General features: G+C 39.2%; 1 protein-coding gene across 3 annotated transcripts in view; it reads left to right on the plus strand.

Moving 5' to 3' along the window:
* The window catches only part of LOC106938566 (lipid phosphate phosphatase-related protein type 5-like), a 31,369-nt gene extending 18,856 nt beyond the window's left edge, over positions 1-12,513 (plus strand). Inside the window, exons 2-6 of one of the 3 annotated variants that reach the window (XM_015020656.1) lie at positions 6,208-6,328; positions 7,813-8,063; positions 8,279-8,455; positions 9,081-9,208; positions 10,900-12,513. In XM_015020656.1, the coding sequence (XP_014876142.1) occupies positions 6,208-6,328; positions 7,813-8,063; positions 8,279-8,455; positions 9,081-9,208; positions 10,900-11,008 (786 nt within the window). In that variant the 3' untranslated portion in view covers positions 11,009-12,513. Of the gene's footprint in view, positions 1-6,207; positions 6,329-7,812; positions 8,064-8,278; positions 8,456-9,080; positions 9,225-10,596 lie in introns of all 3 variants that reach the window. The other 2 variants (XM_015020658.1, XM_015020657.1) reach the window with 2 other exon arrangements.
* The last annotated feature ends 5,532 nt before the right edge of the window (positions 12,514-18,045 follow it).

Raw genomic sequence — 18,045 nt, forward strand, 5'->3', positions numbered from 1 at the left:
AGGGGTTTTTTTGTGAATTGTAGAAGCGCCCCCCCCCCCCCCTTTTTTTTTTTTTTTTTTTTTTTTTTTTTTTTTTTTAGTTTGTTTGTTTTTCTTCCTGGTTGCATGATTTCCCCCAAAACTGCCAGAAGTAATCAGATGAAGCTCATTGGAGAAATTATTGGGATCACTGGTTAAAGTGTCGACATCTGTTGCTGGTGTTGGTGGGCTAAAACGTGATCAAACTGATGACTTCTCTGTAATCGGCCTAAAGGCTCTGGGTCAGCTCGGTCTGTAGCTCAGCTTTAGTTCAATAAATAATGACTCAGGGTACGATGTCATGTGTTGTTGTTCATCCGTAAAACCTTGAAGCTGAAAGCAGCGCTTACATCATAACTGTATCCTGTTTTATTTATACAGATACTTGGAAATTATCAAAGGTAAACAACAGCCTCGCTCCCAAAATGGCTGCATGTTCCTCAGTACCCGCAGGTCTTCAAGAACCTGTAAACATTCCCCCCCCCCCCCCCCCCGCCCCCCAAAAGCATCTAAAGTGGCTGTAAAATGCTAACCAGAATTAAATGAGAGGCAACACTTGTTGTCCATAGAGATAATAAATAACCTAACCCACTGTAGCTGAAACTATTTTGTAGTTTTTGACGTTGAAACGCACAGAATTGTATCTTTTTGATTATCTTTGTTTTTAGGACTATAGATATGAACTTGGAAATCAAATGAGACTATCAAGATAAGTCCTACCAACTACTAGCCTGGTAAAACCCAGCAACATTGTCAACATTTTGTTAAAATTCTACATCTAAAACAGGGCAGAAAATCAAAGTCATTGTCCGTCTCCATTTTTTCACTGATTGGTCGGGTTGAAATTCTATTGGAAAATCCATCTCAATGGGAGAAATCCCAGACGAAGCAGTGAAGGGAGATGAGAAACAAACAAAATTTCATAATAAGTCAATAGCCAGGCTAGATTTGGTGTTTGAGGCAAATTTGCAATAGTGTTTCACAAGGAGTAAAACTTCCTCATGGTTTTTGACATTGACAGACCATGTAGAAACTTTTAATCTGAGAGTACAAAACTATTTGTTAAAGTGCATGATGAGTGTAATGCGATTGGACCGGTACATATCTTGCATTTATTTCCATATATGGAGGAATAAGCTGAATGAGCTGAGAAGCATGGAAACAATACATACAGGAATTAGACAATATTTAGATACTATATCTTTGTTTTATTTTAACATATTTATTTATAACCTATATTTACAATTTCAAAAAACGTTCAAAACTTTTTATTAAGCAGGTTTGTGGCTTTTATTTTGCCAAGTAGTCAATTATTCCCATTGAGGTATTCAGATATTTCGGCTCCCTAGTGGGCTAATAAAGAAGTTTAATGTAAAAGAAAAGGAAAGAAAAAGTATCAGATCACATAGATGAAGTTGTGGCAAAAAGGACAACAAATTGGAAGTGGTAAATGATTTTTTTCAATCTGGCTATAGAAGGCAAAATCCAAAGTACTCCAATTGGCTGAAATTGGTATTGATATCCACAAAAACAGTCATCAGAACTCGTCTAGATTTTTGGTCCGTACATATCTGATTTAGTCACAGATTTATCTAATAACACTGTCATTTATCGTCTTCCTTGACGTATTTAGATTTTAATTGTTGATTTCATGGCTATGTATAACAAAGACAGTCGGATATTGGCAGAGGGGAACACAGAAGCAGCCTTTGCTGTGCAGCACTGGGACTCTGACTGATTTGGTCTTTATTGACGTATTTCCTGCTATCTGTGACGCACAGCTTCCCAAACTCGGGGAAAAACACTCAATATCGACACGGTGAGTAAGCTGCCACCGGGTTTGGAAAACAGCCTTAAACACATTGACAAAGTAGCATCTTCTGTTGTAGCTCCATGATGTGCGGATTTGCAGAAATTCACACATTTCTGTAATATGGTGACACAAACAGCGACCCAGTTACTCATATGCACAGCTCTCTGTGGCTATAATTGGGCTCTATAGTACTGATGCTATTCTTACATGCATGATGAGTAAATCTTTACTCTTCTCTCCTGTTCTCAATTATTCTATTTCTGAATGCTTTTATATGTCCTTATTTACACCATTCCCAATCTTGTAGTCCTTGCATGGTGTAAGTCAGGGGTGTCCAAAGTCGGTCCTCGATTTCTATCTGCTTCTTCAAATAAAACACGTGAATTATATGAACGCAACAGACACATGAATTATTCATCCTCCTCCAGTTCTGAAACAGCCTGCCTTTCTCTTTAGCGAGCAAGCCGTTCTTCAAAAGAAATAAAACCTTAAAAAAGAAATTAAATTCTTTCATTCATAAGGTTTTACTGAAAGTGTAATTTAGTTTTATCCAGAATGTGGGAAAACTATGGATGGAAGACTTGCTAATTCAGCTTTATTTTTAGAAACTTGAATTGAATACAGATGGAAATATTGTGATATAAACTCTCTAGGAAAATAAATGTTTTTTGGATTTGGGAGTTGGTTTTGTTCATTTTTATTTCTCAAAGTGCTTAATTACCAAGAAATATTAAAAAATATACACAATGTTAAGTATGTGGGAGCTGTTATGCTTAAAGAGGCGGTATTATGTATTTTCCAGGCATTCTGTATCATAATTCAATAACTATGTTACCTTCAGTTGTTATAAAAATACTGTATATATCAATGTGACTTAAAAGAAACTTAACTTTGTAATTTAACGCCTTGAAATTGGGATCCTGTCTCTTTAAGAAGCTTCTGCTCTTTCTGAAACTCGGGAAGTCATCACAACATGACTCCTCTATTAATCCTTTAACAATGTTTTTACCAATGTTTCACTGAGAAGTTGAGTGTATAATGAGCTCAGCACATGTGCAGTTCCTCCAGGTGTTTGCTAGTTGCTGCTGGCTAGTCTGAAGGAGCTGATTGAGGGAATCGCTGGGGTGGGCTGCTCTGTGAACCACAGCCCATACATGGACCATGACCATGTAAGGAATCTATGAGAAGATATTTAACTTCATGCTAACAGTCATAGCTAGTTGTAAATGTATTTGTTTAACAAAATGTTTCTCAATCTGTTCCAGGCTGAGGATCACTTTACTCATTTAACAAGCACTCACCGGCCACCTGGCTTAAAATTGCCCTCGCAATAACATAACGTCTTAAACTACACAACCTGAAATGAAAATATTGGTCTCTTAACTAACGAGAATGGCAGAGTCGTTTTGGCCACAACAAAACTCAGGTTTGAGTCGTCTAAAAATTCTGAAAGTGTGGATTTTCAGTTTTACAGTAATGTCATATAACACATGGAAATAAACTACAAGTGTTGTATGCATTAATAACATTTTAGGGCGACTTGTAATTTAGAATCAGACTTGAGTTGTTTTGGCAGGAAAATAAAAATGTTTTTTGCACCGTTAAATATAAAAATTATTCACATATTTCAAATGTCAAATGTTTTTATCTATTCTATGTAAATCATTTTAAATTAAATAAAAATAACACGTTGACATGTGTGCTGAGCATTATTAGCAAGTCAAGTCTTTAAAAACGAACAGTTCTTGCTTATTGGTCATGACAAATAAACGTTTTCATGCAGTACCACTAGGGGGCGCCCGCGGACCTTCAGTGGTCTGGGAACCGCAGTTTGAGAGGCAGATTTTACTTTAAATAAAAGGGATAGTCTCAATTGTCTGTTTTTGTATTTCCACATTGCTGGCCTTGTACTTTTATACTGAAAGGGAAGTTCAGTCTTTTTATTGTTACTGAGCTGAATTATCAATGTGGCGGAGGGCAAATACCACCACACAATTTGTAACACCAGAACATTCAATCCAATGTCTCATATATTCTTTCAAAAGCAATATAAACTGGAGGAATGGGATGACAGACAATGTTAAAGGTTTTGAAACTGTGGAGGTGAAACATCTGTTTTTCAGATTTTTGGAAGCATTCACACTCATCACTGTTCTTTGATGAAACATTTTCATTGTTAGGATTCCAATTATCTTAAATAAATAATAATAGAAAAGGAGTCAAAGATTTTCTGCCTCTATTGTCGTCTAACTGGCTGCAGGCATGTGCTTCTTTCTTGTTCCCATAGCAACTTTCTCTTTATAATTACTGCAGTTTGCACCTTTAAAAGCTCTGCAGAGCTCTTTGGGTTCATACACTGGCAGTCACTTATCTCTCAGTTTTTTAAATAAAATTAGATAAATGTATTTTAAATCAATAAACTGCAGACTAATGATATGTTTATGTTCTTTTGAAAATTAATTGTGAACTTCAGAATGATGTTTGTTCTTGACACCTTCATTAAATAAATTGATTTCTTTGTGCTCCTTACTTATGGACAAGCCTCAATGTTTACACCAGTGCACATAAGTGGTCAAACAGTTTCTACCTCAACTATCCAAAAGTAAAGTAGAAGAGTTTGAGTTGTAGCATTTAACATACTGAGGTGGTGAGTCGCGTTCAGAGGGTCAAAAATACACGTCAGATGTGTAGGATGGAAATGTTAGAGCGTTATTTACCTGAAATAATGTATCTTTGTATAGACAGATATGCAACAATTTGAGCAGTATTCATGTTAAAATGGCCACATCTGTTGCTGTGAACAACAAAGAGTTGTAGTTAAAGATTAATTTAAAGAGGTTCTAAGTGTTGGTGTGAGATTTCTAGTAATGCAGATGAACTTCCATAAATATCTCTTTCTTTCTGCTTCTTCACATTATCCAGGTTAAATGTTCAGTGTGACTTGTACATCAGTGTTATTTGATGTTTTGTGGGCTTTGTTCAGGCTCAGACACTGCAAAGCAGCCGTCCCCATGGAAACGCCACCTATCCTGTCTTTTAATTGCCTCAGAAATGCTCTCAGTGTGCTGATTCCCCTAATATATCTGATTTAACCCCCCGCACCCTTCTCAGCTTTGATTTCATGCTTGTGTTAGTGCTTAAGAGTGTTGCCATGGAGCACCCAATGGGGCGTTGTTGTTTTAATGGGAGAAACTACGTGGCTGGGCATGCACTTCACAGGACTGGTGCTTTGGCCAGGTCCCTGCATGCTGCTAACACTTTCAACATGGCTGGATCCAGATGATAAAGCTGAAAAGGCGCAGGACTTTGGTTGGAAACACGGTCGTTTCCCTCATTTCGCTCTAACTATCCTTGTTCTTCTTTCATTTCCGTCTGCAATCACTACACAGGCAATTTTAGTGGCTCACTCATTGCCAGAGTCAGGCACAAATGGAGCAGAATGTTAAGTGTGCAGATAGAGAGAGGCTGATGGAACACCATCACTGATAAAGTGGGTGCCACTACACTCACGGCAGGCTGAGCGCATTGTCGGAGTGAATTTACAGGTGAGGCGTCTCTGTATTGTAGAAAACTATTCATTACTGAGTCCTGGGATTTGGTATAAGCTCAGGTGTTTGAGGGCTGTAGGCCCCCATGCTTATGAGCCTCACAAGCTGCGTTTCCATTGCAAATGTGCACAAAACTTTGTCAATATTCTGCTAATGTCGAAGAAACACAATTTTGCAACTGCAGTGTTTCTATTACGTAAGAAACAATTAAAATCACACGTGATTTTAATTATGATAAGTCATTAAAAGGCAGCCGTGCTGTCAAACGAGTAGTAACATCTGGTTGTTGGTCACGTGACTCGTGTGATGCGAAAAAAAGTGTTTCTGTTGCAGTTTTGTGAAATAAAACTTGGCAGTATTTTGATACAGCTGAAAAAATGCCACACGCTAGTATAAAAAAAATGTAATCAAAAAATGTGAGTCTTTTGAAATTGCCGTGTTTCCAATGAGCTAAACTATTTTCGTAATTCCAGTTTGCACAACTTTAAGTTGCGTTTTCATTGACCTAAAAATTGTGAAGATTGGAATTATGAAAACAGCAAAACTGTCCTTTACGTAGTTGAAAGAAGGAAGAAGAAATGCTGTAGTACTGTAAAGAGGACTAAAGAGGTAAGTTTTGACCAAAATAGCCTTATTTCATTTAAAGAAGAAACATTATATTTGCGACGTAACGCAGTGCACATCTTATCTAACATTAATGTTTCATTCCAAATAACTGTACCACGATAGTGCCCAAACTCCAACACAGCTTCAACATTGTTGCCAGATACACCAAACAACAACATGATGAATATTACACTTTTCTTTGTTTCTCCTTGTGTTGCTCAGATCCTTGTTGGGGAACTTTGTGCGTTCTTTACCAAGACAGAGGGAACCCAGGAAAAGACCATAGTCACCGCAGACTGCTGCTACTTCAACCCCCTGCTCAGGCGCATCGTACGCTTCTTAGGTGAGGATGCAGCAAACACAACATAAGACATTGTACCTGCGAGTTCTGCTTTTCTCAAAGGTCCCTGAAGATACCCTTGCTGAATCATAGCAACCTAATAAAATATTTCATGTAAGTGGCATCCAGTTTCAAAAAACGAACATTATTATGATGTTAATAAAAATCTAAATATCTGTCAGTGAAGGCCATAGTCTTTCTTCTTCATTGCTAGTGATGTTATTCCGCTAACTTAAAAATTACAAAGTAATTGCCATATCCTCAGTTATTATTTAATGTAATACCTTAAATGTGAATTAAAAACTTTTATATTTTCATTTATTAATATAAAAACAGCCCTTGTAAGATTTTGTGGGTAGTATGGATGAAAAAACATCTAATGTGCACAAACGTTCGGCAATGTTTCTCACATCTGTGGATTCATCAGTGGCTAATGAAATGCAGTCTGCACTCTGTACAGCTGCATTGTCATTGTTTGGTAATAATTCAGATTTTCTTGATTGTCATAAAGCTGACATAGAGATTTGTTTAGTTTTTTTCACAGCTAGTATTTTGTAACTCAAATATTGCAATAAATGACTTAAGAGTATTCTTCAATCTCACTCTGTTAAGCTGCTTACACTGGAGAGGATTCTCTCACCTCCGCCTGCTTAATGCTTGAAACTGAAAGTGAAACTGACAGCTAGGCCTACTTTCTGAAATAGTCTTCTAAAGGTGATTTTTCCACATGCAAGGCCTGCATAGAACATTTTAATTTTATGGCAGTTTATCTTTTATGAATTAAACAAAAAATAAACAAGAGAATGGTGCCACAGTAAAAGTAATGTACCCTGTATTGATGCAGCAGGACACTGTGAGTCCTATACTCTTGATCCATGAACGTACCACAGAATCCCTGAAATTTCCTCACATTTGCATTGCATAAACGGCATTTTTCAAGCTATTAGTGTACATGGCAATACAGGAATCAGTCTTACAGTGAGCTTATCTTCTTGTGAAAGCTGTACTGTGTCTCATTGAGGCTTGAGGATGAATGAAAAAGATCAGGAAACAAGTCAGGCCATCATGACAGACATAGCCACAACACTTCAGTTTGTCATCCAGTCCTGGTACATGAAGCTGTTAATTGGACTATTAAATGGGCTGTGATGTTGAAGGTAGAACATTCAGGATCCCTGCAGGGAGACTTTCATGAATATTAAGCAGCTTGCAAGTTTGCATCTTGAAATGAATCAGCTGAGGTGAAGACTCCTGCGACGATTTCACACCTTGGCTGATAATAAAGTGTTAGCGCTATTTTGAGGAGAGGGGATGGGGTGGGGGGGAGTATCCTGTTTTTTCTCAAGGCATGTGTACAAGATTTGATACTAATCTCCAATATTTATCGTACTTTCATTTCTTCTCCCATATGCAAAGATAAAATCTTTAAGATCTTATCACCGTATCCACTAACGTTTCCCGCTCCCCACTGCTCCTCTTGCACCCAGGAGTATACGCCTTCGGCTTGTTCACCACTGCCATTTTCGCCAACGCCGGCCAGGTGGTGACAGGAAACCAGACGCCTCATTTCCTGTCCGCCTGCCGACCAAACTACACAGCGTTGGGCTGCCAGTCGACCATGCAGTACATCACCGAGCGCCGCGCCTGCACGGGCAACCCGCTGATTGTCATGTCTGCGCGTAAATCCTTCCCGTCTAAGGACGCAGCGCTCAGCGTGTACTCTGCCTTGTACACTGTGGTAGGTCGGTGCATGCTGCTGGTCGTAAGAACAGCTAGTTATGAATTTGTTCCAAGTGAGGTTCCCTGGAATGCCTTGGTTATATAAGAAGAAACATTTCCTTGCTATTTGAAAAATCTGTCAAAGTATCGAAAATTAGCCATGGAACATGCAATTTTTGTCACTGCCTTGTGCTTCTGTATACTGTGCTTTCCCTTTTGACCGGCTCTCTGCAGATGTATGTGACATTGGTGTTTAAAACCAAAGGCACCCGGCTCACCAAGCCCACCATCAGCCTCACTCTGCTGTGCCTGGCCGTGCTGGTGGGAGTGGTGAGGGTCGCTGAGTACCGCAACCACTGGGCCGACGTGCTGGCTGGATTCTTCACCGGTGGCGCCATCGCTGTGTTCTTGGTGAGTCTAAAAGCATGAATGCATTTTTTTTACCCCTTGTCTTATTTTCTCGTGAAATACTCACAATGTAGGTTTTTAAATGTTTTCAGTTTGATTGGAAGTTTTTGTGATATGACTAACACAACAATGTGGTAATTGTATTAATTAAATGATAAGAAATACTTTAAATGTGAATCTATCTGGTTATCTTTCTAGCTAGTAAAGTTGCTATCCAGCTACTTTAATAGCTGTCTTGCTAGCTAGCTTGCTTCCTTGCTATCTCTCTATCTAGCTTGCTCCCCGGTTACCTTCCAAGCTAGCCAGGTATTCAGCATCAGTGTTTTCCACTGCTAGCACAATCTTTGCTGGGGTCAAAGTCAAATTTAGTCTTAGGTTGCCTTTTTATGGTGAACTTTGACATATAGGTTGCTTTAAATAAGCCATACTTACCAGCACCACATAATACAGTATATTTACCCACTTTTGTTTGTTGAGAAGCATGTACTGTAGCTTTATTCTGAAATGAAAAGTTCATTTTTCAGCATTGCCTTTTAAAGATGACTAATCAAAGATAATCTCCAAGACTGCAGCTTCGTTGTATTTTAGATATATTTCCCCCCCTCATGATTTTTCTCTTCCATTCCAGGTAACTTGTGTCATTAACAACTTCCAACAGTTTCAGCCAAGCCCGCCTCCGCTGCGACCCCAACGTCCTGAATCCATGCTGGGCATGCCCATGGTGACACTGCCTTGTGTGGAAAGTCCACTTGAAAAGTTAAGTGGCCCTCAGGTAAGGGGCGGGGTTGGGTGTAAAGCACAACTGTGCCCACCAAATGGCTGAGATAAACACCCCTTGTCTCTTAACTGGATCTGTTATCCTCCTTTTTTTTCCTGCCCTGTATCAAAATGAGTGTGCATGCGGCCCATGTTCCCAGCTGAAACACCCGAGTGAATCCTTTAAATCTGTGCACACTTAAGCGGGCATCTGAAAAGGGCATAGTGGAGTTTTCTACATAAGACAGACAGAGAATGGATCATTATATTAGCATAACTAGCTATATAACCAGGGGTTTTCAAAGAGCTAGCTTCCCCTTAGCAAATTCGACAACCACGCCGCCAACTGCATCACTATTATTTTTGTAAACTTCTGCTGTTTTTTTTTCTTCAGTTAAGTTTTTAGCAAAAATAACAAAAAGACACTTTGCGCATCAGTTCTGGAGTTTAGACACGCACAAGAAAACTGACCTATAAATGGGGTTAGTAAAAAGTGTAAATAGTGATTAGCAGAACAAATCAAGTACATAGTTACTAGTAACGTTTCAAATGTCCATCTATACATCATATGGTAAAATAATTCCGCTTTACATTAATTGCAAATGAGCTTGCTCAATAATTCATTAATCATGTTCTGCAACAAATATTAAGTCATCCATTAAAAATACATTCAGTACTCTGTTAGCATAAACAGAAAATAATCACAGGCACAAGCATTTCATTAGCAGTGCTTACAACCCCGGTCGAGCCTCTAGATGTGCAAAGCTAGCAAAGATGTACCCTGAATTACAATCCAACAAAAACAAAGACATAAAACTTTTCAGATATTTATTAGTGAAACTAAAAAAGCTCAATGGAAACACGCCAATTTTGGAAAACAGTCGCTAAAAAGTTTATGCGCTAGGGTGAGGTGGTGTTTTAGTGGTATTGAAATTGTTTTTTGCTAAACTGCAATGGAATTTTTTTTTTTTGCATTACGCCAGTGTGCATACAGCTCAAAGAGCTTATTTTTAGGCATTGGCCTCTTTGGACAGCCTGCGAAGTTGTGTTTCTTTCTTTGTTTTTCTTGCACAAATGTGTGACAAAGTTTTCACACAGCTAGTTTCAGGTTAGACCTTGAGATCTCCTCAGCATGAGTCATCAGATTGTCTAAAACACAGCGACAGAGCGACAGCAGCAGTCCTGACTGCCCCATAAAGTTTTATATTCTCCTAAAAAAAGTGCTGCATGTCCTAAAGCGATTCTCAGCGGGGGTGCGGCCCAGTAGCCGTGTTGATGTCTTCCGTCCTCTGTTGGTCCGTCTCCGTCACTAACCCTCGCCTGACAGGTTCTCTTTCCTCTGTCTCCCCACTTTGTCTTCCTCCTCTCGATCTTTCACTCCCCTCCAGCACCCTGCACTCTCTGCCTCCCCGCCACCTTTCAACGCCTACATCCAGCCATTCTAACCAAACCTGAACCCCCTTTTTGTTACCGTCATCCCTCCACTATCTCTGTCTTATTTCTGTTCGCACATCCTCTCTCTCTCCCCATCACCCCCAATCCTAAACAATCAGTTCATCCGACACATTGCACTGGATTATTCTTCTCTCCACCCCGCCCCTCTGTCCCCTTCGCCTTCTTCTTCTTTTCCTTCTTCTCCCCCTCACCCCTCTTCCTCTCTCTCCTTCTCACTCCTCTCTCTACCCCTGCAGACTCCGCGGGACTCTCCGTTCACAGAGATCACATGACCATCAGCCCTATCGGTTCCCCGCCACCCCCGATGTCCTCGTACCGTCTCGCTCCATTTCCAGCGAAGTCTAGACCAGCCGGAGCAGCAGCACTCGCCACACTGCGCGGCCCACGGGTCGGGTCGGAGCACCATGCTGCATCGCTCCTATTCCACGCAGGTCTAGACCCAGCGGACATTAACCCCTCCCCCTCCACGCCCCATAGACTTCCTTAAATGCCGGGGAACCGATAGGCAAACTATTTCAGACTTCTTTCTTCTTAAAATACTGTGAACAATCAGCAGAGAGTCACCCATCTCTCTTGAGTGATTCATTTTTACGTTCTTTTGTATCGAATCAGTCGCAATGGATTTCTCCGGCTTTGACTTAAGAGAGTTTTGTACCGCTAAGTTCACACCTGTGGAACAGGAGGCGGGATCTGACAACCAGAACTGGGGGGATGACCTCCGCCACATTGGACCAAAGACACTCGCTGCAGGCAATGTGTCAAACTCTGTTAAAAACACCTATTTACCAAGCCACACACTCAAAATAATCACTAGCTGCGTTTCCATTAACCACATAATTGCTCAATTTGACATTTCTGAAAAACTAATTTTTCGATGAAAGCGGCGCTACATGCTAGTGAATCATGGGGTATACTTAGATTTGTCCATGACTATGTTAGCAATCAAATGAATTTTATTTCTTCATAACAGTATACCGCAAATGTTTTTGATTTTAAAGTCCCATTTTAGGTTCTTAATTGTTTAACAGCTTAATACGTGTTGGTATTTCATCACTATAACTTTTAATATCGTCATCGCCTAAAGTCATATTTAGGCCAAATTGAGATATCTGCGTAATAGCGACCTCTTTACCCTGCTAACGTCAAAATACATTTGCTTAATGGAAACATGCTAATTTTAAAAAAACTCGTTTTTCAAAATGTTTTGGCACTAAAATGAGGTGTTTTTTTTTGTGTGGATATTTTAAAACTAGTTTAATTCGCAAAACTGCAAAATACTTTTTTTCGTATCGTTCAAGTCATGATCAACAGGATGTCATCATTGGCTCAAACCATGACGAAGACAACGGGAAGCAGTTGGAACTGAAACATTGCAAGTGCAATTTTGCTTGACATTAGCGGAACATTTGCAACGTTTTGTGTACGTTTGCAATGGAAACGCAGCTGTAAGCACACATGTTTTTTTTGTTTTTTTGTCTTCCTGCTCATCTTATCGAACACGCTTCTGACATTTGGGTGGTCGCTCTGTACTGCATGTGGTCCACCTCGAGCAAATCACACTCGGCAGAAACAACCAACCAAAGTAGACAGGAGAAAAAAGCACAGAACCTTTCAGACGCTTGTCTTCTTTAGAGCTTTTTTTCCACCCTGAGACGGGTGAAATTTTACCAAATTCTAATGGAAAAAGTATCAGAGTTCTGACTGCAGCCAAATTCATGTTTTTTGTTGTTGTTGTTGTTGTTGTTCCTACATGCTCTCTGAGATTCTTGTTTGGTCGTTGTTCCGCTGGATTTGGAACATCGTTTTCCCAGGAAAAAAACAACAAAAAAAACAACCTTTTTTTCTCTTTTGATTGCCCCTGTAGTGTCTCTTCTGACTGATTCTGAAGACTTTATGTTCACTGATCTTGTATATAAGATGTAGATGCCACAAGCGCCACATGCGGTGAGACAGTTTTGCTGAATTTGATTTGCACACTCTGCCTCTTCGTCTCCATTCAGCTCCCCTCCCAGACACGGTGCCGTCATTGTGCTATGAAAGGTTTCCCCCTGCTGGATGGCACGTGCATAAACACACTAAGGAACAAAAGAAAAAAAAATCTAATGTTGTCACATTATATAAATGTATTTTATTAGGATTTTATTGATGATAGGCCAACACAATGCATCGGAAAGGAAATACTTATCAAAATTAAACAATTAAAAATTTATATCTACCCCCTTTATTCTGACTGATTAAAAATAAATCCAGTGTAATCAGTTTCTTTAGTGATTGGAGCTAATTCAGTCCACCTGCTTTACTAAACTGTTCAGGTTGTCATTCAAAAATTAAAGGAGGGTGACTCGATATCTGGCAATGATTTATATCAAAGCATTTAAAAATGGCCTAGTCAAAGTCTAGACCAAAATCCTCTTCATTATTCCAAGCTGTTCAGAGCTGGTGGACCGCATTGCGAAACGCTCGACGTATCCACTGAATGGTGGTTTTAGAAAGTTCTGCCTTGGGCAGGCAAGAAAGAGAATGAATACAAATGCGCTCCACACTTTTAAGATTTTCATTCAAGTATCATTTTCCCTCCACGTCACAAATATGCATAACTTAGTTTTGGTCCATCATGTAAGCTAACTAATAAAATGCATTTTTATTTGGCGGTTTGATGAAATGTTAAGGAGTTTAAGGGATGCCAACACTTCACTGAACTCTAAAGCACACAAAAGCATATTTAGGTGTTGTCATACCCGCATCCCGCAGCACACACTTTCTAACCCTGAATCTTCTTTGTATGATACTGTAAATAGAGACATTTTTGTACTTAACAGCAGAATTTTTACTAATTTCACCTAATGTTGAAATTGGGTTAAATTGTGTGGATTTTTTTTTTATTTATTTTGATGGAGAACGTGGATTCTATAACTAACCAATGGGAGAGTCTCCTGTGAGTTTCTGTGGGATCAAACTGTTAAATTGTTCTGGCTAAATCTAAGTACACCCTGGCAGCTTCCATGAGATTTAAAGTTTCTTAAAAAAAATTATAATAATAATTGAAATTGGAAATAAAATGTTTTTAAACTGAAAATAAAGTTTTGAAACTGCAAAAAAAAAAAAAAGACTGAATCTGAAAAGTAGTTATGAACATTTTTCAGTTTTAAACTTTTTTGTTTCAAATATTTTATTTCTGGTATAAATAAGTTTTTAGTTTCAAATCTTTAGTTCTTGCCATTTCAATTTGTCATTCTTTTCAACAAACTTTATGGAAAGTTTTCCTCTAGGATAATATGGGCTATATTATGTAAACACATTGAGGGACATTTTGATGCTAAAAGCAGTGCTACATGCTAGTGAATCCTGGGGGTGTACTTAGATGTGTCTATGACTGTGCTAGCAAACAAATTTTCTGTTTTCATGACTGTAAACTGCAAACTTTTTCAGTTTTAAAGTCCCATTTAAAGTTACTGATCAAACACATGGTTTTACTTCAGCCCTACTTTTACATGATGTTAACCTCATAGCATAATTGCCTGAAGTTATGTTTAGTTCAAATTGAGTTATCTATGTAATATTGATCTCCTCAAACTGCTCCATCACCTCAGCCTATCAGAACACTTGTTAGCGTCCAAAACTCCTTTTTCTTCCCGTCCAAAATATGGCTTTGACGATTATGCTACCAGGTTAGCGGTGAGTATCATGAACATGTCAACTTCACACATGATTTATTGTGAATGTAAATCTCTTCGGTACAAAACAGCTGTAGGAATTTCTCAGTTAGAAGCAAAACATGCATCATTAGCTGTTTTTCCATTTGCCAAATAATTGCGCAATTTGACATATCAAAATAAATTTGCTCAACGGAAACATGCCAATGTTAACCAATTGTGGTTTTTGTGGCCATTTTTTAATTTTTTTCAAATGTGATATAATGTTTTTATGTTTTCATTTATGACAGAAACTGCATATGCGTTAACCTTAAGATTTCGTGAATTGGAATCATGAAAATAAGCTAGCTTAATGGAAACATGACAATTTTGAAAAAAAAAAATCATTTTTGTATTAGAAGTTCTGAAGCTAGGATGAGGCGGGGTTTTTGGCTGTGTTGAAATTGGTTTATTTTGCAAAACTGTGATGGAAACACTTTTTTCACATCACACAAGTCACATGATCAACAACCAGATGTTGCCACTGGCACAAACCATGAAGAAGATGATGACAGGAAGTAGTTGGAGGATGGTGGTGCAGCGGTTTTTTAATCACTTATTAGTTGAACAATTTTATTCACATGTGATTTTAACTGCATTTCCTATCTAATGAAAACATTCCAATTGAGAAATTGTGGAACAGTTTACATTAGAGAAGTATTGATAAAGTTTTGCGCACATTTGTAATGGAAACACAGCTATTGCCTGTCAGCTGATGGTATTCAGAAGCTTAAGCTCATAGAAAACAAAAGCTTTCTAAATCAGTGTTGTCTCTTTTCGGTCTTTTAACAGACAACCATCCACAAGGCAAACTTTCCAGACTCTTTCCCTCTGCTGATATTTACCTGCTTGTCTGAGCCGAAATGAAAAAATAATCCTCCAAAGTCCAGATGTGAAGTTTGGTCAGATGTTTTCTCCCTCTGCCGTGTCTGTATTTTCTGTCCTTATTTTTCCTCTGCCATGCCCCACTGAAGCAGAAATGCCTTAAAATAATCTCCATGGAGACGTGTAATAACTCTAGGTGGGTATACGTTCCGCGTTTGAGTTCAGCGTGTGAGCAGCTCCTCTGTCGATCTTCAGATGTGCCGTCGGTGTTCGCCGTGTGAGCACCGTGTTGGCGCCGCTAAAGAGGTTCAAACGGCTGCACCCCAGAAGTCAAACGGCCTTCATGAAGATGCAGATTTCTCTTTTTGTTCAGCTTGTCAGCCGCGCCGCTCCGCTTCCCCTGTAAACTCTTCGACGAACTCGTTAGAAATCAAAGAACAAAACACGCCGAGGTTGACTGATATGTGAACAAAACAAAATGAAAAAGCCCCACTCGTCTCCTTCAGATCCGCAGCTCTGAGGGACGGCTACGTTTCCTTTGATCCCGTCGCTGCAAACCTTCTGTTTTTGTAATGATTTGTGTGAAGAGAACAATAAATGGATATTGCGATAAGAAACGGGGCCTGAGTCAGTCTGCGGAGTCTGTTAGTGATTTATGGACGGAGCTGTCTGTCTCTCCACACGGCATGGTGTGCGGTCATCATGTCTGCTTAGTTTTACATTGAGTGGAGACATCAACGTCTATAAGAAGGATTTGATCTGTTTCTTCTGCTTTTGTGTTTATTGTCGCATTTAAATGGTTTTGATTCAAAATTTTTGAGCTTCTGACCCCGAAAATAACAGAAGAGTCTCATGGCTGTTGGTTGACTTCACAACCAAGTCGATTAAACGACAGACACTTCACAAACCAAATGCTCTTATCTTCTGGTAAGGATTGTTTTTCTTTTATCTCTTCTAGCAAAGGCAGCATTAATATGCACTAGCATTATAATCTTGGTTATATAATTTGATCAAAACAAACTTTTATCACAATATGGAAAACGATAAAAAAGACATTTGTACGGCTTTGAGATTGCAAACAAAGAAACATGACGATGTGGTGAACCTTCCCAGGAATGGCCGACCCAACAAAATTACTAAAAAAAGTAAAAAGTCAGAACAGCATGCACAGCTCTACATTCCTCAGTTAAAGTCAGAATCCATGAGTCAACAAGAAGAAGCACAAAGTTCAAAGGTGAAAAATACTCATGTGTAACATGTCATATTTGATACAAACGGCATTTGGAAAATACCTTCAAGTTCTAAAACTGACTTCTCTGCTTACTCTCAGGCGGATAGAGTTACGGTTCTCTGACTTTTAATTGTAAAAATTTCTTTAAAACCAAACAGGGAGACGTGAATTGCATCAGAATCGTTGATTCCTACTTTCAACTTGCTCTTGTTAGAAACATTTAACACCGCCCACGTGGCAGCGTTGCGCATTTACTGGCGAAATCCACAAGATGGCGACGCAAGTTGCACACAGGAAGCAGGCAGAGGCATTTTCCAGCTTCCCTTTCAGCCTCCTGAAGCGGGAGGAACAATCAGATGGCGGCTGATGAGGCCTGCACCTGTGTGTGCTAATTGGCGAAGGGAAGATTCGTCCTCTTAATGTCACAGATTATTGGAGGAATTACACACGCATAAGTGGCTTTACAACCTTTATGCCGCATGCCTGATTTGCACAGAGCACCTCTGACTGATTTTAGGGATTTTTGTCTGTGAAACGACTTAAAGGTATAAGTAAACGCAAAGAGTACGGCTGTCTAATTGCGGCCAACTCAATTATTCGAGATTCGAGCGTGATGCACCTGCAGTGTTGTCCAAAAAAAAAAAAAAAACTTGTTTCGGATTTTAATTCCACCCTCTTCCTCATCTCTACGTCCCAGTCGTATCTGCGTGGGAGGTTTTTGTTCGCTTCATTGTCAAACAGAACACTTTTGGATTATTTTAGTCTAAATGTGAGAAGTTTGACCATCACGCAGCAAACAGAGCTGTGGCTTTGCAGTGGTTTTACTCACATCTTTATGACAGAAAAGGTCAGTTTTAGTGGAATTTTGTGAGACAGAACAGAGTGGTGCACAGTTTTGAAGTAGAGAGGAAATGAGTCATAGAATACGAGTCAAACATTTGGAAAAAAACTAGGTTTTTCTTCCCAGTGATTTTGTTTCAGTAAAAATAATAAAAACACATTTCACATGTATTTATTGCATGATCAGACTTCATGCTTATCGATATGAAACATTTTTCTCATTCTTTGAGCAGACGCTGCTGTTCTCAAACCGTTAGTCAATGAATATTAAAGGGGCAGTGTGATGTGTTCCAGGTGCAGTGCCATCTAACAGTACAATTAAGTCACTGTGTTTACTTCATCGGTTGTAAAAAATGCTGCAGGCATCAAATACAGCTTAAAAGAAAATTTACTTTGTAAATTAACACCTTCAAATTGGGCCTCTGTCTCTTTAAGAAACTCCTACTCTTTCTGAAACTCGCCAAAACATGGCTCTTCTATCTAACAATGTTTAGATAGAAGAAGTGAGCTACTTCACTGAGAAGTAGCTCCTATAATGAGCCCAGTTCCACAAGGTGTTTGCTAATTGCTGCTGGCTAGTCTGAAGGAGCAGAATGAGGGAGCCAAGGGGAAGGGCTGCTCTGTGAGGCAGAATTTCATAGTAGCTTCATCAATCAAAGCAGAAAGCCAACGATCGTGTTAGGAACTTAGCACAGACAAATTTTGAGAAATTTGAACATCTGGTCAAGACTGAGTCAGTAGCTTCCATTACAAATGTGCTCCAATCTTCGTCTACATTCCGCTAATGTCGAAAA

This window comes from Poecilia latipinna, unplaced genomic scaffold (genome assembly GCF_001443285.1).
Source record: "Poecilia latipinna isolate Pla-1442-1.1 unplaced genomic scaffold, P_latipinna-1.0 Scaffold2627, whole genome shotgun sequence".
In the NCBI taxonomy this organism is placed as follows: domain Eukaryota; kingdom Metazoa; phylum Chordata; class Actinopteri; order Cyprinodontiformes; family Poeciliidae; genus Poecilia; species Poecilia latipinna.